Source organism: Phyllobates terribilis, unplaced genomic scaffold (assembly GCF_046119375.1).
Source record: "Phyllobates terribilis strain yellow unplaced genomic scaffold, ASM4611937v1 Scaffold_30__1_contigs__length_15301838, whole genome shotgun sequence".
Classification (NCBI taxonomy): Eukaryota; Metazoa; Chordata; class Amphibia; order Anura; family Dendrobatidae; genus Phyllobates; species Phyllobates terribilis.
In genome coordinates, this window is record NW_027362790.1 from 8,244,311 (window position 1) to 8,268,483 (window position 24,173).

The 24,173-nt window shown below is 46.2% G+C and overlaps 1 protein-coding gene across 2 annotated transcripts; it reads left to right on the forward strand.

Annotated features, from left to right (window-relative positions):
• Positions 1-3,536: 3,536 nt before the first annotated feature.
• LOC141178776 (dynein axonemal heavy chain 12-like) lies at positions 3,537-23,616 on the forward strand. Of its 2 annotated transcripts, XM_073660621.1 has the most exons (6): positions 3,537-3,628; positions 13,170-13,354; positions 13,646-13,766; positions 14,902-15,184; positions 18,522-18,639; positions 23,181-23,616. In XM_073660621.1, the coding sequence occupies exons 2-4, from the start codon at positions 13,214-13,216 to the stop codon at positions 14,931-14,933; spliced, it is 294 nt and encodes a 97-aa protein (XP_073516722.1). In that variant the 5' UTR covers positions 3,537-3,628; positions 13,170-13,213; the 3' UTR covers positions 14,934-15,184; positions 18,522-18,639; positions 23,181-23,616. The 2 variants fall into 2 exon arrangements, with proteins under 2 accessions (XP_073516722.1, XP_073516721.1); XM_073660620.1 differs by lacking the exon at positions 23,181-23,616 and having other exon boundaries at positions 18,522-19,723.
• The last annotated feature ends 557 nt before the right edge of the window (positions 23,617-24,173 follow it).

Genomic DNA, 24,173 nt, shown 5'->3' on the forward strand with positions numbered 1-24,173 from the left:
ACCAGAATTGGGGACATTATACCAGAATAAGGGACACTATACCAGAATGGGGTACACCATACCCGGATGGGTGACACTATATCAGAATGGGGACATTATATCACAATGATGAGGTTATACCAGGATGGGGGACATTATATCACAATGATGATATTATACCAGTATGGGGGATATTATAGCAGCATGGGGGACATAATGACAGAACTGGAGATACTATACCAGGATGTGGGGCATTATACCAGCTTTGGGGACATTATAGCAGAATTGGGAGCATTACACCAGCATGGGGGATATTATACCAGGTTAGAGACATGATACCAAAATGGGGACATTATATCAGAATGGGGACACTATACCAGGATGGGGACATTAAACCAGAATGAAGGAAATGATGCGAGAATGGGGACATTACCAGACAGGGGCACAGGTGGGGGAAAATGTTAAAGCATAAGGCCCAGCATGTGGGAGATTATTACAAGAAGGAGCCAGGATGGGGGACATTACTACATAGGGAGAGAACACATATATCTTTATAGCATCCAGAACGCTACAAGGGCCCATACATCTGACCAACATGCAGGTGGGGGCCTATCAGACTCTAGTTACTCCACTGGGTGGGACCAGATCATTTCCACGACTCCTTGTTCTTTACATTGAAGATAATTCTTAATGACATTGGCTGTACGTTTGGGGTTGTTGTTCTGCTGAAGAAAACATTTGGATCCAATCAGACACCTCCCTGATGATATTGCATGATGGATAAGTATCTACCTCTATATCTCAGCATTGAGGGAACCAATAATTCTGACTCAATTTCCACCTCCATTTGCTGAAATGCAGCCCCAAACTTACAGGACCCTCCACCGTGCTTATGCATCACTATTGCCCACAGACACTCATTATTGTACTGCTCTCCAGCCCTTCAGTGAGCAAAATCTCTTCTGTAATAACAACATTTTTCATATTTTTACTCAACCGTCCAGAGCACATCCTGCCAATTTTCTACACCCTGGTTCCTCTGTTTTAATGCATAGTTGAGTCACTTGGCCTTGTTTTGATGTGGAAGAGATGGCTTTTTCGCCACAATTCTGCTATGAAGAGAACTTCTGGCCAGTCTTCTCTGAACAGTAGATGAGTGAAGCTGAGTCCCACTGGTTGCTGCCAGTTCTGAGCTGATGGCACTGCTGGACATCTTCCGCTTTTGAAGGAAAGTAACCATAATGTGTCATACATCTGCTGCACTAAGTTTCCTTGGCCGACCACTGCATCTACTGATCTCAACGTTGCACAATTTCTTGTGCTTCTTCATAAGTGCTTGAATGACACATCTTAAACCCTCAATCTGCTTTGAAATTTGTGCCTTAGAGACCTTGCTGATGTAGTATAACTTCCTTGTGTATTCTTGCTCAGTCTTGCCATGGTGTATGACCAGACACCTGACTGTATTATTACAAAATCCCTGACTTTGCGCAGGTGTACCTAGAAGAATTGATGCTGTTTTAAAGTGAAAAGGTGGTCACACCAAATATTGATTGGATCTAGATTTTTCGTTTGTTCATTCACTTGTATTTTGTTAATTGATTAAATCAATCATTAACATTTCTATTTTTGAAGCGTTCTTACTTTACAGCATTTTTTCTACACCTTTCTAAAAATTATTTTTATGTGATTGTGTCTTTTATTTGCTCATTAATAATCTGATATATCTTTTGGTATTTTGTTTATAGTTGTTTTTTTGCTGTTGGGGTAAATTGTAGGATATTGATTTCAGAGGGGTTTCCTGACCCTTTGATTGTAGGAATGAGTGGTATATATGTGCTAATAAATTAGGACAAAACGTAGGAAATTTAGGAAAAAACTGAACATCTCAGCAGTAATAACATGCTGATTGTGATGTCATGAAGATGACTTGAATTTCCACCAATCAGAGATCAGCATGCATCAGGTCACCCAGATAGAACAGTCCATGAAACATGAGTCACGGCCACTGTGAGGTCATAATGCTGATTAGAATTTCCACCAGTCAGAAAACAGAACCGCCCAGAAGAACCACCCAGGAGGTATGAGTCATCGCCACTGTGAGGTCATAATGCTGACCAATCACAGAGCAGCCACACCCAGATTTTTCACCAATCAGAGAGCAGCCACACCCAGATCTTCCACCAATCAGAGATCAGCAGTGGGTATAAATAGCCGCTGCCGCCTGCCCGGCTTAGCCTTGCACTGGTTGGGTCTCTCTTTTTTTTCCTCTCTCTTGGTCTCTCTCTTCTCTCTCTCTTCTCTCTCTCTCTTCTCTCTCTCTTCTCTCTCTCTCTTCTCTCTCTCTCTCTTCTCTCTCTTCTCTCTCTCTTCTCTCTCTCTTCTCTCTCTCTTCTCTCTCTCTTCTCTCTCTCTCTTCTCTCTCTCTTCTCTCTCTCTTCTCTCTCTCTCCTCTCTCTCTCTCTTTCTCTCTCTCTCTCTCTCTCTCCGGCCCTCTTAAGGGCTACCCCAAATGTGTAAAAGATAGAACCAATATTTGTGTTGTTTGTCCGTTTTATGAGCCTTTGATTAACCCCTTCCCACTCTTTGCCATATATATATATATTATATACGTAGTATGTGCAGGTGGGCCTTAAAGGGAATTTCCAGGACAAACATATTGATGGCCTATCCCCTGGTTATCTCATTAATATCAGATTTGTGGGGGTCCGGCACGTGTCACCTCCACTAATCAGCTGTTTGCAGCTTCGGTCGAGATCAGATGTAAACATTGTTGAGGAGCTGAACATCACAGCTCTGGTCACTGTGTAGTGGCCGCTCCCTGGTGCTGCAGATCAGCTCCTATTACATGAATATTAGCTGATCTGCAGGACCCGCAGTACAGTGAATGGAGCGGTGATGTTCAATCTTCACACTATTTACATCTGAGCGCTGCAATCAGCTGATGGGTAGAGCCAGTGCCGCGTGTCGGAGCCCACCGATCTGATATTGATAACCCATCCCCAGGATAAATCATCATTATTATACTACTGGAAACTCCATTAATGGATTGTCTGGGATTAATAACATGAGCCCCTTCTTTAAGAAAAAACAGTCCCTAACTGGTCACAGGATAAATGTGGGATTTCAGGTCACCCATTTACTGCAATGCAGCTGGCAATGCCACCCAGCGGATCTAAGCAAGTCCCGGGGCCTCAACAATATACAGCCAGTGCCCGAGTATAGGATGGAAGATTAAAAAAAATCTTCAAAAATGTATTTTGTATGAGGCATACATCAAAAATACAGGCAATGCTTTTCCTGACAACACTGAGTTTTATAATGTGGAAAAAAACGTTTAAAAAAACACTGTGTGAACATAACCCTAACTGCATTGTGACTGTGTATATACATATATAAGCTGCCCCTCCCCCACCATGTGAGCATTCTCAGCGCGTACTGACCAATGCTGTCCACCAGGTGGCATCAGCAGGAAATTACAGCGATGAGACAAGCACTGCATGACAGCCCCGCCCCAATCTGCCCTATACCAGACACGCCCCCTACCAACGCCCCGCCTCCACTGCCATGACAACCGAATTATTTAATGGCAGAAAGAGAGACCTTATATGAGCAGAGAAGTAGCGGCCGGAGCGCGGGGTCCGCACAGGTGAGCGCCCCCTATAACACAGTGTATGTACTGCACGTCAGCTCTATGGCAGACTGTCACCTGTGCTGGATCCAGTACGTGTTACACTTATATCTGTACAGAGACACAGAGGACGCAGCGGGGCCCTGTCGCCAGATATATATATATATGTGTGTGTGTGTGTATATACAGTATATATGTGTATGTATATGCTGTATTACTGTATATATGTGTGTGTGTGTGGGGATATACAGTATATATATGTGTATGTATATGCTGTATTACTGTATATATGCGTGTATATATGTACTAGCTATTGAACCCGTTCTACGCCCGGGTGGCGAGCATTTTTATTGGTATATGGTCTCCCATCCTGGTATTTGTGCTGCCCCCATCCTATTGTGGTATGCATGGTCCCTCCACCCCCCAATCCTGGTATACATGGCACACCTCATTCCCCAATCATGGTATGTATGGTCCCCTCACCCCCCAACCCTGGTATGCATGGCACACCTCACCCCCCAATCATGGTATGTATGGTCCCCTCACCCCCCAATCCTAGTATGCATGGCACACCTCATTCCCCAATCCTGGTATGCATGGTCCCCTCACCTCCCAATCCTGGTATACATGGCACCCCTCACCCCCCAATCCTGGTATGCGTGGCACCCCTCATTCCCCAATCCTGGTATGCATGGCACCCCTCATTCCCCAATCCTGGTATGCATGGCACCCCTCATTCCCCAATCCTGGTATACATGGCACCCATCACCCCCCAATCCTGGTATGCATGGTCCCCTCACCCCCCAATCCTGGTATGCATGGTCCCCTCACCCCCCAATCCTGGTATGCATGGTCCCTCCACCCCCCAATCCTGGTATACATGGCACCCCTCATTCTCCAATCCTCGTATGCATGGCACCCCTCACCCCCAATCCTGGTATACATGGCACCCCTCATCCCCCAATCCTGGTATACATGGTCCCCTCACCCCTCAATTCTGGTATACATGGCATCCCTCATTCCCCAATCCTGGTATACATGGCACCCCTCACCCCTTAATTCTGGTATGTATGGTCCCCTCACCCCCCAATCCTGGTATGTATGGTCCCCTCACCCCCCAATTCTGGTATACATGGCATCCCTCATTCCCCAATCCTGGTATGCATGGTCACCTCACCTCCCAATCCTGGTATACATGGCACCCCTCACCCCCCAATCCTGGTATGCATGGCACCCCTCACCCCCAATCCTGGTATACTTGGCACCCCTCATTCCCCAATCCTGGTATGCATGGCACCCCTCACCCCCAATCCTGGTATGCATGGCACCCCTCATTCCCCAATCCTGGTATGCATGGCACCCCTCATTCCCCAATCCTGGTATGCATGGCACCCCTCATCCCCAATCCTGGTATGCATGGTCCCCCCCCCAATTCTGGTATACATGGCACCCCTCAGCCCCAATCCTGGTATGCATGGTCCCCTCACCCCCCAATTCTGGTATACATGGTACCCCTCACCCCCAATCCTGGTATGCATGGTACCCCCTCATCCCTATTCTGGTATCTATGGTACCCCCTCACATCCCCAATCCTGGTATGCATGGTACCCCTCATCCCTATCCTGATATGCATGGCACCCCTCACCCCCAATCCTGTTATGCATGGCACCCCTCACCCCCAATCCTGTTATGCATGGTCCCCTCACCCCCAATCCTGTTATGCATGGTCCCCGTACCCCCCAATCCTGGTATGCATGGCACCCCTCACCCCCCAATCCTGGTATGGATAGTCCCCTCACCCGCCAATCCTGGTATGTATGGTCCTCTCACCCCCCAATCCTGGTATGTATGGCACCCCTCACCCCCCAATCCTGGTATGTATGGCACCCCTCATCCCTATCATGCTACACACACATACAAGAAAATAAACACTTATACTCACCTTTCTTCCCTGTGCTCCAGCGCTGTTTCCCGTTCTGCTGGAGGCCGGGGGAGGAGTGCGGCGCCGAAGTACGCGTGTGCTCATACCACGCTGTCCGGCTCCATTTTGCTGAAGACACATTGCAAATGTGTCTTCAGTAAAATGGCGCCGGATAGCGCTATGCGCATGTGCCGATTTCAATGCCTCCCTCTTCCCCCGGACTCCGGACCGAACAGAAGCGCCGCGGTAGCGCTCATCCCGGTCAGGTAAGTATGTAAGTATGGCGCCAGAGATCGCGGTATGTGTTCAGTGTATACGCATACCGTGATCTCCAGCACCATACACTCCTCTTACCTGTAACGGCTCCATGCGTTCTTCAGTCTGGAGCCAGACTGTGCAGGCGTGTCGCACTAGCGCAGACTATAAAGGCTTCAGACAGAGGGACGCTTGTAGCGTTATATTATAGATACTCTATATGTATGTATATATATATATGTATACTGTATATGTGTATATGCATACTGTATGTATATATATATGTATACTGTATATGGGTGTGTATATATGTATACTGTATATGGGTGTGTATATATGTATACTGTATGTGTGTGTATATATATGTATACTGTATATGTGTGTGTATATCTATACTGTGTATATATGTATACTGTATATGTGTATATGCATACTGTATGTATATATATATGTATACTGTATATGGGTGTGTATATATGTATACTGTATATAGGTGTATATATATGTATACTGTAGATGTGTGTATATGTATACTGTATATGGGTGTATATATGTATGCTGTATGTGTGTGTGTATATATATATGTACAGTGCTGGCCAAAAGTATTGGCACCCCTGCAATTCTGTCAGATAATACTCAGTTTCTTCCTGAAAATGATTGCAATCACAAATTCTTTGGTATTATTATCTTCATTTAATTTGCTTGCAAGGAAAAACACAAAAGAGAATGAAGCAAAAATAAAATCATTGATCATTTCACACAAAACTCCAAAAATGGGCCGGACAAAAGTATTGGCACCCTCAGCCTAATACTTGGTTGCACAACCTTTAGCCAAAATAACTGCGAACAACCGCTTCCGGTAACCATCAATGAGTTTCTTACAATGCTCTGCTGGAATTGTAGACCATTCTTCTTTGGCAAACTTGTAGTGAGCTGGCCGTCTCTGGCTGTTCTGTGCTAATTGATATAGAGCCTGTTACAGAAGTGATTACACAGGATGATGTTGCCACCTTGTGGCCAGAGGTTGCACCTGCGCAGGGTGTGATGACAGAGAAAAAGACTGAGCCTCCTGTGTCCCGCCCTAGAGAGTCACGTGACCAAAGTGGGAAGCAGGAAAAAGCGCGCGCAGAGTCTGCTGTGGTCTGTGAAAAGAGCCAGGACGGTGTGCAGGCCCTCGTGTGTGGCGCAGGAGAGACTCTCAACGTGATTTCTTCTATCTGACACCATATCCTCGGAGCCTTCCCCAGCTCCTGCACTGCTGAAGGATTCAGCTGTTACACTCCCTGCTACTGGAGTGTGGACTACATAAGGGGACCCACCAGAGCTTCTATCCGGATCAGAGAGACTGTAAGCGGGACCTCTGGCGAGAGGCCGAAGTATCCCTTCCTTTGTTTCCGCGAATTCTGCTGTTCCTGTTTTTTTTCCGGCTGGGACGCCTTCCTGCAAAGACAGACAGGCCTGCGACGGGGGACACATCCTTCTGGAGTAAAGGACTGGTAACGTGTGAGTAGGGACAGTGAGGGTCAGCTTATCAGTACACGTTATTACTGTGCATATTTACGGTTGTCATTTATTGTTTTTTTTTCTTTGCTGTGTTAAAAATGTATGCGAGTAAAGATACGGTTGTCAAGATAGAGTCTGTGTGTGGGGATCTTGCTGGGCCAGATCATAGATACCAATGCGCGGCCTTGCCCGCGGTCACTTCAAACTGCTCCAGGTCCCTGATATTTGAAGGGTGCCTTCTCCAAACTGCCATTTTGCGATCTCTCCACAGGTGTTCTATGGGATTCAGGTTTGGACTCATTGCTGGCCACCTTAGAAGTCTCCAGTGCTTTCTCTAAAACCATTTTATAGTGCTTTTGGAAGTGTGTTTTGGGTCATTGTCCTGCTGGAAGACCCATGACCTCTGAGGGAAACCCAGCTTTCTCACACTGGGCCCTACATTATGCTGCAAAATTTGTTGGTAGTCTTCAGACTTCATAATGCCATGCACACGGTCAAGCAGTCCAGTGCCAGAGGCAGCAAAGCAACCCCAAAACATCAGGGAACCTCCGCCATGTTTGACTGTAGGGACCGTGTTCTTTTCTTTGAATGCCTCTTTTTTTTTCCTGTACACTCTATGTTGATGCTTTTTCCCAAAAAGCTCTACTTTTGTCTCATCTGACCAGAGAACATTCTTCCAAAACGTTTTAGGCTTTCTCAGGTAAGTTTTGGCAAACTCCAGCCTGGCTTTTTTATGTCTCGGGGTAAGAAGTGGGGTCTTCCTGGGTATCCTACCATACAGTCCCTTTTCATTCAGACGCCAACGGATAGTATGGGTTGACACTGCTGTACCCTCGGACTGCAGGGCAGCTTGAACTTGTTTGGATGTTAGTCGAGGTTCTTTATCCACCATCCGCACAATCTTGCGTTGAAATCTCTCGTCAATTTTTTTTTCCGTCCACATCTAGGGAGGTTAGCCACAGTGCCATGGGCTTTACACTTCTTGATGACACTGCGCACGGAAGACACAGGAACATTCAGGTCTTTGGAGATGGACTTGTAGCCTTGAGATTGCTCATGCTTCCTCACAATTTGGTTTCTCAAGTCCTCAGACAGTTCTTTGGTCTTCTTTCTTTTCTCCATGCTCAATGTGGTATACACAAGGACACAGGACAGAGGCTGAGTCAACTTTAATCCATGTTAACTGGCTGCAAGTGTGATTTAGTTATTGCCAACACCTGTTAGGTGCCACAGGTAAGTTACATGTGCTGTTAATTACACGAATTAGAGAAGCATCACATGATTTTTCAAAGGGTGCCAATACTTTTGTCCACCCCCTTTTTTAGGTTTGGTGTGGAATTATATCCAATCTGGCTTTAGGACAATTCTTTTTGTGTTTTTTTCATTGAAGACAAATTAAATGAAGAGAATAATACCAAAGAATTTATGATTGCAATCATTTTCAGGAAGAAATTGAGCATTATCTGACAGAATTGCAGGGGTGCCAATACTTTTGGCCAGCACTGTATACTGTATATGGGCGTGTGTATATATATATGTATACTGGTATGTGTGTGTATATGTGTGTATATATGTGTATATATGTATACTGTATATGTGTGTATATATGTATACTGTATATGTGTGTATATATGTATACTGTATATGGGTGTGTATATATATATATATATATATACAGTATATGGGTGTGTATATATATATATACTGTATACTGGGTGTGTATATATGTATACTGTATAAGTGTGTATATATATGTATACTGGTATATGTGTATATATATGTATACTGGTATATGTGTGTATATATGTATACTGTATATGGGAGTATATATGCATACTGTATATGTGTGTATATATGTATACTGTATATGTGTGTATATATGTATACTGTATATGGGAGTATATATGCATACTGTATATGTGTGTATATGTATACTGTATATGTGTGTATATATATGTATACTGTATATGGGTGTATATATGTATACTGTATATGTGTGTATATATGTATACTGTATATGTGTGTATATATATGTATACTGTATATGGGTGTGTATATATGTATACTGTATATGTGTGTATATGTATACTGTATATGGGTGGATATATACAGTACAGACCAAAAGTTTGGACACACCTTCTCATTTAAAGATTTTTCTGTATTTTCATGACTATGAAAATTGTACATTCACACTGAAGGCATCAAAACTATGAATTAACACATGTGGAATTATATACTTAACAAAAAAGTGTGAAACAACTGAAAATATGTCTTATATTCTAGGTTCTTCAGAGTAGCCCCCTTTTGCTTTGATGACTGCTTTGCACACTCTTGGCGTTCTCTTGATGAGCTTCTAGAGGTAGTCACCGGAAATGGTCTTCACCTCACAGGTGTGCCCTGTCAGGTTTAATATGATAAAGTGCTTTATTCTTTGTCGGGTCCAGGGGTCCTGTAGAATGTGAATCCCTGAGGAACAGCGTATCCTTGGCTTGTGCCAAGACAGAAGAAAAGTTGCTGAACACTTGGTACCCCAAAGTGATCAATCTATTTGCCAATCAAGATGCCCTGCAGTTGATTAATGCGGACAAATTGGATTCCTTTTATAACTGCGTCTCGACTAGCGGGGTGCCTCAAGGGTCTGTCTTGGGCCCTATATTATTTAATATACTTATTAATGATCTAGTGGAAGGGTTGCATAGTAAAATAGCAATATTTGCAGATGATACTAAACTTTGTAACGTAGTTAATACAGATGAGGATAGGGCACAGCTACAGGAGGATTTAGATAAATTGGGGAGTTGGGCCAAAAAATGGCAAATGGGGTTCAATGACGATAAATGTAAGGTCATGCACATGGGAAAGAAAAACAGCAGTCACCCATACATATTAAATGGGAAACCGTTGGGGAAATCTGACATGGAGAAGGACCTGGGCGTCTTGGTTAACAGCAAATTAAATTGGAGTGCCCAGTGTCAGGCAGCAGCTGCGAAGGCAAATAGAGTCATGGCATGCATCAGAAGAGGAATAGGGGCATATGATGAGAACATTGTTCTTCCTCTGTATAAAGCGCTGGTAAGGCCGCACTTAGAATATTGTGCACAGTTCTGGGCTCCGGTGCTCAGGAAAGACATATTGGAGCTAGAGAGGGTACAAAGGAGGGCGACTAAGGTAATAAAGGGAATGGAGGGACTAGAATACCCAGAGAGGTTGTCCAAATTAGGCCTATTTACGTTGGAAAAGAGAAGGCTTAGGGGAGACCTCATAAACATGTATAAATACATCAGGGGGCTGTACAGAGATCTCTCCCATGACCTGTTTATACCAAGGATGGTGACAAAGACGAGGGGGCACACTATGCGTCTGGAGGAAAGGAGGTTCCTGCACCAGCATAGAAGGGGATTCTTTACGGTCAGAGCTGTGAGACTCTGGAATTCTCTGGGAGAGGAAGTGGTGATGTCCAACTCACTTAATGAGTTCAAGAGAGGACTGGACGCCTTTCTTGAGAACAATAAAATTACATCTTATGCTTAGTGATAGTTAATTAATCCAGGGATTTAATCTGACTGCCAGATTGGAGTCGGGAAGTGAATTTTTCCTCAATGATGTAAATTGGCCTATACCGCATGTTTTTTTTTTGCCTTCCCCTGGATCAACGCTGCGGAATAGCTGCAGTGCACAAGAAATAGGCTGAACTGGATGGACGCTTGTCTTTTTTCGGCCTTTTAAACTATGTAACTATGTAGCTATGTAACACTTATGTCCAAGCAGGTAAAGGTGGCTGCAAGATCCGTGATATATAAGGATTCATGTTCATTATTGTATCTCTGGATCAGACATAGACTCAGAGTGATACAACTAAATAGACCCTATAGGGGTAAAGTTGGCATATCCGGGGGGAAATATATCCCAGATTTGCCAAACTGAGCCAACTCATGAAACACATGGGTACATAGGAGAAGAAAGAGTTAATTGGCGTAAAAAATATAAATTTTTATTCCATCAAGTTAAAAAACGTACATAGTAAAAAGAGAAATGACATAATACGGATAGTATAAAGACACTAATTAGATTACCAATGTAGCAAGATATGTTACAAAGTATACATATATGGTCACGCATATGGTCACAGTGGGACATGAGCAATATAGATAATATAGCATAAGGTTAGTATATCAAGACAATCCAATGAGTGTAATAATATATCAAAAAGTAATCCATAAGTATTCCATAGTCATTGGATTTACACTTGCCATATGCATCAGGTATCCATCTAAATAATGCTCCTGCCCACAAATAATCAGATACATGTCACATAAAACATTTTTTAAGGTAGTCTCTTACCACAAAGAGTGCCAAAAAGGAGGGTAAAGTGCATAAAGGAACGCACAGTGGCAGAGTGGTATTCCCATCTCATATATTTATGGCACTTCCACAGTCTGAGGACGCACATTCGGCTGAAGTATATTGCTGCGCAGGGACATGCCGGGTCCCTGAGCTGCAATGCATGCCGCCAGCCAATCAAAGGCCAGTAGCTGATGTCGGCGTGCCAGTCACGAGCGACGCATGGAAGTGACGTCATGCGCTGCCCTTGCCGGCACACTGAAATCAGCTACAGAAGAAGACGCCGCATGTCGTGGGAGCGCAGGAAGGTAAGAAGAATCATTTATTTTTGTTTATTTAATGTATTAGAAAAGAACGACAGAACATTATACCAGGAAAGGGCCAAGGATGGGGAGCATTATACAAGGAAGGGGCTCAGGGTGGGGAGAATTAGACAAGGAAGGGGCCCAGGATGGGGAGCATTATATAAAGAAGGGGCCCAGGATGGGGAACATTATACAAGGAAAGGGCCCAGGATAGGGAGCATTATACCAGAATGGGGGTCATTATACCATGACATGGGCCAGGATGAAGGACATTACACCAGGAAGGGCACAAGGATGGAGGTCATTATACCAGAATGGGGCCTAGGATGGGGGACAGGATACCAGGATGGAGGACATTGTTATAGGATGGGGGACATTGTACCAGGATTGGGGACATTGTTACAGGAAGGGGCCAGGATGGGGGACATTATTACAGTAAGAGGCCCAGGACCAAGGACATTATACCAGGAAGGAGCCCAGGATTGGGACGTTATTGCTGAAAGGGGCTCAGGATGGGGGGTATTATACACAGAAGGTGGATATTATAACAGGAAGAGGCCCAGGATCGGGGATATTATAACAGGAAGGGGCGCAGGATGGGGAACATTATACCAGGAAGGGGCCTAGAATGAGAGACATTATTATAGGATGGGGCTACAATGGGAAACATCCAAGGCAGGGACGAACACGCGCATCATTATCGGATCTAGAATGCTACAAGGGCCCATACATCTGACCAACATGCTGGTGGGGGCCCAGGTCCAAATTTTGCACATCTGCAGGAACATGGCATATGGCTTAACAGTATGTCATATGTTGGGAAGGGGTTAAGCTACAGCACATTACATAGCCTCTTGCAGCTATATCAATGGAAAAATTAAAAAATGTATGGCTTTTTGAAGAAGGGAAGGAAAAAATGCAAAACAAAAAATTATCCGGTCCTGAAGGGATTAAGGAGTTCCCACCCACAGTAAATGTTGTCACTCAGCTTAAAATCTTCACTTGCTTATTAGCAGAAGCTAAGGTTTCATTAGGATCTCCGAGGCTAAAGTTACATGCGGCTCCAGCTTACATGTAAAGGGGATGGTATCAAGGAGTCTCGCCAAACTTTCCCTACAAATGTCCAACAATTCAGAATTCATATCCATTGATAATTTATCTTCTAAAATGATAGCATTTTTTTTCTATCCTTTTCATTTTATGTGTAATTAACTTTTTGCTCTCCTCCTTTAAGCAATGGGAGGAACGACTGATAAGGATCCAGGAAACCATTGATGAATGGCTGAAGGTGCCGACCCAGTGGCTTTAATCTTCTCTTCTGAGGACATCATGCAGCAAATGCCTGAAGAAGGACGCTTATTCCAGACTGTGGACAGAAACTGGAGAGAGATCATGAAACATTGCGTTAAAGACCCGAAGGTAAATGGATGCTTCATGGTGGACTGATACAAGAAAGCACGGTCATCTTGCATCCAGGATTGATGTTTTCCAAGAGTCCGTGTCCTGATGCTTCCATCACAAGGATCCCGGGTTATGGGGCTCCGCACTGCCTGGACTCCAGCCTCCCGCATCTTCTATTTTCTATCCAAATAGGTTCTAATTTTTCTTTTAATATAAACTATTGGCACAATAGTCAATGAATGTGACCTTTTTTCAGTCTCTATAACTATATAATGGAATCTTACTTATGGGCTATCTACTTTGTTTTAGGTTTTAAGCGCCACTTCTCTGACCGGACTTCTGGAGAAACTTCAGGACAGCAATGTGCTTCTGGATAAAATCATGAAAGGGCTGAATGCCTATCTGGAGAAGAAGAGGCTTTTTTCCCACGGTATAGTCCTTTCACTTGTTGCAATGATTGTATATATTCCTTAAATATTTTTTTTTCTTATTTAAACGCATTGAAATCATTTTTGTAATTGGATTTCATTAATAATTTTGCACTGTTTGCCTTCTATTGGCTCTGTGTTGCGCTGGCTATTGGACTTATTTTTAATCTGTCTTTTTTCAGCTCCTCTTAGCCGATTTATGACCACAGATCACATCAAAGCTGAATGTGCAGGAAACAAAAAGCCTAACGGTGCAACATTTTTAATGAAACTGAATTGTCGCAAATACTCGCAATTAAATGGGTATTCCCATCTCCAAGATCCTATCCCAATATGTAGTAGGCGTAGTAATAATAATAATATTAGCAAATACCTCCAATTAGAAGTGTAGTATAGTTCTTCTGATTCACTATGTCGCTTTCCCCATGTGCAAGGCATTGCAGTAGCTTCGGTATCCATGGTTACGACCACTCATATAGTGACAGTTATTTGCTAGTGGTCGTAACCTAAGCTACTGCAATGCCCTGCACATGGGGTAAGCGACAAAACAAATCAGAAGAACTATACTAAACTTCTAATTGGAGGTATTTGCTAATATTATTATTATTACGCATACTACATATTGGGGTAGAATCCTGGAGATGGGAATACACATTTCAGTTAAATAAAAAAAAGTTCCCAAAGCTGGATAGCCCCTTTAAGCTAACCATACGCATGAGATATGAGATACCCGTGGTCTGAATGGTTATTTGGCTATTTCTCCTGACTCCCACCTATTCTGCTGAACAGTCATGTGGTTTTAATGGGGAGAGAGGAGAAAGTCGGTACTGGACACCTCCGGCAGCGGGTTATCTCCCCTGAGAACCAAAAGACCGGGTATTGAAATCCCATCTGCCCGATCCTTCTGGCCCTGACATCCTCTATCGGGGGAGAGTCAGGAGACCCCCATACACATCAGTGGGTAGGCCGGTCCTGCTGCAATCGTCAGGTTTAAACTATTTTAATCCAATGTGTATGGGGACTGAATCTTTACTTTAAAGCTTTGCTTTTCTATTTTCTCACATAGACACTAATACAAATGGCGCCTGACCCAATACTTTAATGACATCTTTATCATATTGTGCATTTTCGCTTTAGCTTTTTCTTCCTGTCCAACGACGAAATGCTAGAAATTCTCTCTGAGACTAAAGATCCTCTGCGGGTCCAACCACATCTAAAGAAGGGCTTTGAAGGCATCGCAAAGCTGGAGCTCCTTCCTAACCTGGACATCAAAGCCATGTACAGCACCGAGGGGGAACGCGTAGAGCTCATCCAGACCATCTCCACCTCCGAGGCTCGGGGGGCCGTGGAGAAGTGGCTCATCCAAGGGGAAGATGTCATGTTAAGGAGCGTGCATGATGTTATTGCTCGGTCACGAATGGTACGGATCTACCTACAGACCAAAAGCATTAATTGGAACTAATCTAGTCTATATATATAATCGTCTTATCCCGTCTGTCTGTGTGTCTGTGTGTCTGTCTGTCCAGGAAATCCCGCGTCGCTCATTGGTCCGGCAGCGGCCAATCAGCGCCGGGGGATTTCTAAAAAAAGATGGCGGCCGTTAGCGGCTCATCTGCGGGACGGAGCTGAGCGGCGATGCAGCCGGGAGATGACCGGCGCAAGGCGCTCATCTCCCGGCCGGCAACAGCAGAAGGAACCCGACCGACGGACCCATCTGCGGGATGGAGATGCAGCCGGAAGATGAGCGCCGCGAGGCGCTCATCTCCCGGCCGGTAGCAGCGGAAGGACCGCCGGCGTCGCTGACCTCCATGCGGAAGGGAGGACCGGGGAGCGGCGCTGCAGGTCGGGATACTTCTGCTGTGAGCGCCCGCTATGTCCCGGGTTCTCGCAGCGGAAGTAGCCGCACAGGCAGCGCCGCTCCCCGGTCCTCACCAAGACGATTCGATGATTGATCGCGGTCTTCGGACCCGACCAATCACTGATCTTAGCGCAAAACTTAAACACCGCTGTGCTGATTGGTCGCCGACGCTGCCCGCGACCAATCACCGATCTTGGCTCCACATTTAAACACCGCTGTGGTGATTGGTCGCGGCCGATATTTAAATTTGGCGCCAAAATCGGTGATTGGTCGCGGCCGATATTTCAATTTGGCGCCCAAATCGGTGATTGGTCGCGGTCAGCGTCCGCGACCAATCAGCACAATAGTGTTTAACTTTGGCGCCAAGATCAGTCATTGGTCGCGGGCCAAGACAGCGACCAATCACCGATTTGTGCGGCACTTTTAAATAGCGTCCGTGACCAATTGGATGTCAGCGCCACTCCCCGGTCCTCCCTTCACACCCTAGCCGCATGGATGTCAGCGCCGCTCCCCGGTCCTCCCTTCACACCCTAGCCGCATGGATGTCAGCGGCGCTGCCTGTGCGGATACTTCCGCTCCGAGAACCTGAGACATGAGCGGGCGCTCGCAGCAGAAGTATCTGGACTCGCAGCGCCGCTCCCCGGTCCTCCCTTCACACCCTAGCCGCTGATGTCCCCACTGTATCCGCATGGTCTTACAAAGGTCCGGACATTTGTGTTAAAAATCGCTGATTGGTCGCTGGCGCTGCCCGCGACCAATCACCGATTTGGGCGCCAAATTTAAATATCAGCCGCGACCAATCAGCACAGCGGTGTTTAAATGTGGAGCCAAGATCGGTGATTGGTCGCGGCCGATATTTAAATTTGGCGCCCAAATCGGTGATTGGTCGCGGGCAGCGCCAGCGACCAATCAGCGATTTTTAACACAAATGTCCGGACCTTTGTAACACCATGCGGATACTGTGGGGACATCAGCGGCTAGGGTGTGAAGGGAGGACCGGGGAGCGGCGCTGCGGGTCGGGATACTTCTGCTCCGAGCGCCCGCTCATGTCCCGGGTTCTCGGAGCGGAAGTATCCGCACAGGCAGCGCCGCTGACATCCATGCGGCTAGGGTGTGAAGGGAGGGACGGGGAGCGGCGCTGACATCCAATTGGTCGCGGACGCTATTTAAAAGTGCCTCACAAATCGGTGATTGGTCGCGGTCTTGGCCCACAACCAATCACGGATCTTGCTGCAAAAGTTAAACACTACGGTGCTGATTGGTCGCGGACGCTGACAGCGACCAATCACCGATTTTGGCGCCACATTCAAATATCGGCCGCGACCAATCACCGATCTTGGCTCCACATTTAAACACCGCTGTGCGGATTGGTCGCGGACGCTATTTAAATGTGGCACCAAACTCGGTGATTGGTCGCACCCAGCGTCGGCGACCAATCAGCACAGCGGTGTTTAAATGTGGAGCCAAGATCGGTGATTGGTCGCGGCCGATATTTGAATGTGGCGCCCAAATCGGTGATTGGTCGCTGTCAGCGTCCGCGACCAATTAGCACCGTAGTGTTTAACTTTGGCCGCAAGATCAGTGATTGGTTGCGGGCCAAGTCGGCGACCAATCACCGATTTGTGCGGCACATTTAAATAGCGGCCGCGACCATTCACCGATCTTGCCGCCACATTTAAACACTGCTGTGCTGATTGGACGCGGACGCCGGACGCGTCCAATCAACGAGATTGGCGCCAAATTTAAGCAACGCTCTGCTGATTGATCGCGGTCGCTGGCCGAGATCAATCAGCAGTATTGGCGCAAAATTTAAACAACGCTCTGCTGATTGGTCGCGGTTGTCGGCCGTGACCAGTCAGCAGTATTGGCGCCAAATTTAAACCTCACTCTGCTGATTGGTCGCAACCACCGGCCGCGACCAATCTGCGTTTTTGGTGCCAAATTTAAACAACGCTCTGCTGATTGGTCACGGTCGCCGGCCGAGACCAATCAGCAGCATTGGGGCCAAATGTAAACCCCGCTGTGCTGATTGGTCGCGGTCGCCGGCAAAGACCCATCAGCATTATTGGTGCCAAATTTAAACCCTGCTCTGCTGATTGGTCGCAGCCGCCAGCCGCGACTAATCAGCGATTTTGGTGCCAATTTTAAACACCGCACTGCTGATTGGTCGCGGCCGCCATCCGCGACCAATCAGCGAGATTGGCGCCAAATTTAAACAACGCTCTGCTGATTGTTCGCTGTCGCCGGCCTCGACCAATCAGCGATTTTGGCGCCAAATTTAAAGAATGCTCTGCTGTTTGGTCACGGCCGGCGACCAATCTGTGATTTTGGCGCCGAATTTAAACCCCGCTCTGCATCGCTCTGCTGATTGGTCGCGGTCGGCGGCCATGACCAGTCAGCAGTATTGGCGCCAAATTTAAACACCGCTCGGCTGATTGGTCGCGACTAATCAGCGATTTTGGTGCCAAATTTAAACACGCTCTCCAGTCCTCACTAACACGGTTCGCTGATTGGTCGCGGCCGCCGCCCGCGACCAATCATCGATATTGCCGCCAAATTTAAACACCGCTTTGCTGATTGGTCGCGGTTGCCGAACGCGACCAATCAGCGATTTTGGCGCCAAATTTAAACACAGCTCTGCTGATTGCACCCGGTCGGCCGCATACCTATTCTAGAATACCCGATGCATTAGAATCGGGCCACCATCTAGTTCTTTTATATTTGTATAAGATTATTTGGCGGCAGTGAATGATTTGTGGATGATGTATCTCTTGCAATAGAGCCAGGTAGCAGATCTTCTACCTGCAATCGGTAGAAATGAATTTGCTAGATAATACTAGTAAGGTTGTCCCTCTCTTAAATGCTTCTGTCAACGTAATTTAACTTTCTTTTTTAAAAGGCATACCCTGCGACTGCAAGAAAAGACTGGGTGAGGGAATGGCCGGGACAGGTCGTGCTCTGTGTGTCTCATGTTCTGGACAAGTGAAGTGCATGAAGCTATCGGCAGTGGCCCGGAGGTACGGCATAAGCTCCTTTACTGATCAAGGTTGCTTCACTATAAACAGTCATGGCCGGAAGTGTTGGCACCCTTGAAGTTGTTCCAGAAAATGAAGTATTTTTCCATAAAAAATTGCATGTGTATTTTCTGTTATACACATGTTTATTTCCTTTGTATGTATTGGAACAACACAAAAAAAGGCAAATTGGATATAATTTCACACAAAACCCCATAAATGGGTCGGACAAAATTGTTGGCATCTTTCCAAAATTGTGGGTAAACAATTTTGTTTCAAGCATGTGATGCTCGTTCAAACTCACCTGTGGCAAGTAAAAGGTGCGAGCAATATGAAAATCACACCTGAAACCTGATACAAAGGGGAAAAGTTGACTCAGTCTTTGCGTTGTTACGTGCCACACTAAGCAGGGAGAACAGAAAGAGGAGAAGAGAACTGTCTGAGGACTTGAGAACCAAAATTGTTGACTAATATCTTCTTTTTGTGTTGTTCCAATATACACAAATGAAATAAACATGTGAACAACAAAACGTGTAATTGTAATAATTTTCTGGGAGAAATACATATATATACATTCATAGACAGACTTCATGAGTTCTCCTGCTAATAGACTGTCATACCCAGAGACGCAGCTTATAGGAGTTTCCAGGGGGGGATATACCATTGGTGCAACAGAGGTAAGGGGACCCACATTCACATCCAAAGATGCAAGCAGCTTATTTCACAGTACGTTATTAGACTGCAAAGAGCCCATGTAGTGTTCTTGCCCAGGGGTCTTCTCCTGGGGGTTGCAGTTGTACAGCGGCTCAATATCTTGAAGGTACCCAAAAGGCTCCATAGTATTGTTGGGATTTTGCATTGATTCATGCATCTTGTCTAGAGATGCGCAACTAAATTTGCAGGACCTTGGTCTAAGAGAGCAGGTTAGTAGTCTGTGGCTGTTGGATGGGAGCCTTGCTAACCGCCTCTTACATGCCGGCATCCCTGGCTCCTCTTTTGATTAGCCGGCCAGGCGTGATGTCATTTGTGCCTCACACCACAACTATGACATCGACATCAAAAGAGGAGCCGGAGATGCCGGTTCACGGGGCTCCGGTCCTGCGGCCGTGGAATACTGACCGGACTGTTGGACCAGAGTCCTGCAAATCCATACGCTCATCTCTACTCTCGTCATATCTACCAATAAGGGAAGACATTGTATGGGATTTCCCATAATACCAGCATAAAATTAATCCATCTGCATTGAGTTTTCCATGCTGTTTGTAGCAGGGTTTTATAGAGGTACATCTGGGTATTTGGAGCAATTTGCGAGGAGGCAAATTGTCCCAGCAGACTCGCAGCACATTGGGGGCTCTCGTCACCATAGAGGGGCACGCTCGTGACGTGGTCAGGGAAATGATCGAAACAGGTTTGTGCAAACATCATGGCTGGCAGCAAACTTTCCAATACCATGTTCTATTTATTATACACTACATGGAGAAAGGTATTGTGCCCCCTCCACATTACACCTACAGGGGCTTTTATGGCCTCCTATTCTAATCCATATCCAGGATGTTAATATGGAGTCCGTCCCTCTACAGATATCACAGCTCAGTATGCCGAGCACCTTCATACATTTCACCATATTCCCATGTTCTTTCCATATCTATGTTATGTTCCCCCCTCTTTTCTTTGAGTTTTCATAGGACACAATTGATCTTGTCACAGTAAAGCAATCTTGGGGTGTACTTACAATGACGTCTATGGGGCAGTAGTCATTTCTGCATATTGAGATGGTGGTCCCTATATAGGAATGTTTTGGCATCTGTAGGTGTCGGCATCCCCTGTATATGACTCATTGCCACAATTGATCTTCTTTATAGTCAGTGGTTTGGATGGCCTAGGTGCGGTGTGTAATATTTTCTATCAATGGTGTGTGCGCCCTCCTCTGTGCAGTGTCGTTCTATAACCATGGATGGACTAATAAAGGGGTTTTATGTCAATTCCTTTAATGACCTTTTGTTCGGTTTCTTTGTAGGTATTATGTCATTCTCCGAGTGGTCAGCCATTCTAAGCCTGAGCAGACATATGGCAATGTAATTGATGTGTGCCTGACATTGTTCTTCCCTATGTGGCGGTGACATATTTATGCTGCCATTCTCCAGTATTTGTTCTAATTAATCATCCTAAAGGTGTTTAGTGGGGTTGAGGTTGAGAACGTGTGGGAAACAGTTCTGCTCTTCTATTCCCTTAGGGTTGGAAGCTACAATTGTTTAAAATGTCTTGTGCTGAAGCATTAAGATATCTTTTCACTGGAACTAAGGGGCCTAGACCACCCCCTAAAAACAAGGCTATACCTCCACCACCAAACTGCCCAGCGGGCACAATGCAGTTAATAGGGTAACGTTCTCCTGGCATTCACCAAATCCAGACTCGTCCATCAGATGCCAGATAGAGAAGTGTGATCCGTCACTGCACAGAACAGGTCTCCTCCAGAGTCCTGTGGTGGCGGCTTCACACCACTCCATCCGACGCTCGGCATCGTGCTTGGTGATGTAAGGCTGCATGCAGCTGCTCGGCCATAAAGCTCCAGGCGGGGGCGCAGTGTTTGTGGTGATGTTGTTACCAAAGTAGATCTGGACTCTGCAGTTATGGAGTCAGGAGAGCGTTCTGCCCTCTGCTCCTCAGCACTCAGTGACCCCGCTCTGTAATGTTCTGGGGTCTCCTGAGTTGCTGCAGTTCCTTCCACTCCTTAATAATATCACTCACATGTGATGGGGGAAGATTTAGGAGGGAAGAAATGTAATATCCAGACTTGTTACCCCGGTGGCTCCTATTACAGGACCGCGCTGGTATCAGAGAGCTCTGCACCACCAGCCGTTCTGTCATATGTTAGTAACAGCACACAGCATGGGAGGGCGGATGTTATACACCGGGGGGCGTGGGGATTGATGTTATACACTGGTGGGGGGCGAGAGTCTTAATGTTATACAAGGCCGAGGGGCCAGATGTTATACCCTAGGGGTACGAGGGGCTAGATGTTATACTGTCCGAGGGCTGGATGTTATACACTGAGGAGCAAGGGGACGGATATTATATACCGGGGTGAGGGGACGGATATTATACACCGGGGGGCGTGGGGACGGATATTATACACCAGGGGCGAGGGGACTGATATTATACACCAGGTGCGAGGGGACGGATATTATACACCAGGGGTGAGGGGACAGATATTATACACCAGGTGCGAGGGGACGGATATTATTCACCAGGGGCGAGGGGACGGATATTATACACCAGGGGCGAGGGGACGGATATTATACACCAGGGGTGAGGGGACAGATATTATACACCAGGGGCGAGGGGACGGATATTATACACCAGGGCGAGGGGACGGATATTATTCACCAGGGGCGAGGGGACGGATATTATACACCAGGGGTGAGGGGACGGATATTATATACCGGGGTGAGGGGACAGATATTATACACCAGGGGTGAGGGGACAGATATTATACACCAGGTGCGAGGGGACGGATATTATACACCAGGGGCGGGGGGACGGATATTATACACCGGGGCGAGGGGACGGATATTATACACCAGGGGTGAGGGGACGGATATTATTCACCAGGGGCGAGGGGACGGATATTATACACCAGGTGCGAGGGGACGGATATTATACACCAGGGGTGAGGGGACAGATATTATACACCAGGTGCGAGGGGACGGATATTATACACCAGGGGTGAGGGGACGGATATTATACACCAGGGGCGAGGGGACAGATATTATACACCAGGTGCGAGGGGACAGATATTATACACCAGGGGTGAGGGGACGGATATTACACACCAGGGGTGAGGGGACGGATATTATACACCAGGGGCGAGGGGACAGATATTATACACCAGGTGCGAGGGGACGGATATTATACACCAGGGGTGAGGGGACAGATATTATACACCAGGGGCGAGGGGACGGATATTATATACCGGGGTGAGGGGATGGATATTATACACCGGGGCGAGGGGACAGATATTATACACCGGGGGGCGTGGGGACGGATATTATACACCAGGGGCGAGGGGACGGATATTATACACCAGGGGCGAGGGGACGGATATTATACACCAGGGGTGAGGGGACAGATATTATACACCAGGTGCGAGGGGACGGATATTATACACCGGGGCTGGGGGCCGGATGTTATACCCTGGGGGCCAGATGTTATGCAATGGAGCGCTTGGGGTTGGATGTTATACAGTGGGGTTGAGGGGATGGATTTTATACACTGGCGGGGGGCGAGGGGAGAGATGTTATACTAAACTAGGGCCGAGGGGTGGATGTTATACACCGGGGGAGGCGAGAGGCCGGATTTTATAAACTGGGGGCTGAGAGTCCGGATGTTATACACCGTGGGCAATGGGACTAAATGAAAAAAGCAGAATTCGGTGACTAGGAGTTTTGTCCTATAATGTATGTGCATTTGCCTTCCCTTTAGAAACTCTCCCTTGTGATTCTGCAGTGTCTTAGAGGTTGACTATCTTTTCCTACATTCCTCAGGAGTTTCTCATGAACAGACTTCCGGTGGCTTGCCCAACTCCGCTATTACTGGGAGAATGAGAATGCGAGAGTGCGAATCATCAACTGCAATGTGAAGTCCGCCTATGAGTACCTGGGCAGCTCCCCACGCCTGGTCATCACTCCGCTCACTGACCGATGCTAGCGGACTCTGCTATGATGTGATGGGTTATGCTCAGAAATGTTTTTGACTTTTGTATGATGCATGAAACTTATTAGCAATTATTATTGATATTTCATACCAGTTCTTTCATGTTTCATTGGTAGATCGGTGCTTTTTATCTAAATCTTGGTGGAGCTCCAGAAGGTCCGGCCGGCACAGGAAAAACTGAGACCACCAAAGATTTGGCCAAGGCGCTGGCCGTGCAGTGTGTGGTCTTTAACTGCTCTGATGGTTTGGACTACATAGCAATGTCAAAGGTACATATAATGTTAAGCTGCTCCATTGCAGATAATAAACTGACTCCATCCGATGTTCTGCTGACATCTTTTGATTATATAGTACAGACCAAAAGTTTGGACACACCTTCTCATTTAAAGATTTTTCTGTATTTTCATGACTATGAAAATTGTACATTCACACTGAAAGCATCAAAACTATGAATTAACACATGTGGAATTATATACTTAACAAAAAAGTGTGAAACAACTGAAAATATGTCTTATAGTCTAGGTTCTTCAAAGTAGCCAAGAGGTAGTCACCGGAAATGGTTTTCACTTCACAGGTGTGCCCTGTCAGGTTTAATAAGTGGGCTTTCTTGCCTTATAAATGGGGTTGGGACCATCAGTTGTGTTGTGCAGAAGTCAGGTGAATACACAGCTGATAGTCCTACTGAATAGACTGTTAGAATTTGTATTATGGCAAGAAAAAAGCAGCTAAGTAAAGAAAAACGAGTGGCCATCATTACTTTAAGAAATGAATGTCAGTCAGTCCGAAAAATTGGGAAAACTTTGAAAGTGTCCCCAAGTACAGTT

Coding starts and splice junctions, on each gene's coding strand:
- LOC141178776 (XM_073660620.1), top strand. CDS start 14,927: ATGCTAGAAATTCTCTCTGAGACTAAAGATCCTCTGCGGGTCCAACCA. Junction 15,185..18,521: donor TTATTGCTCGGTCACGAATG/GTACGGATCTAC, acceptor CTTTTTTAAAAG/GCATACCCTGCGACTGCAAG.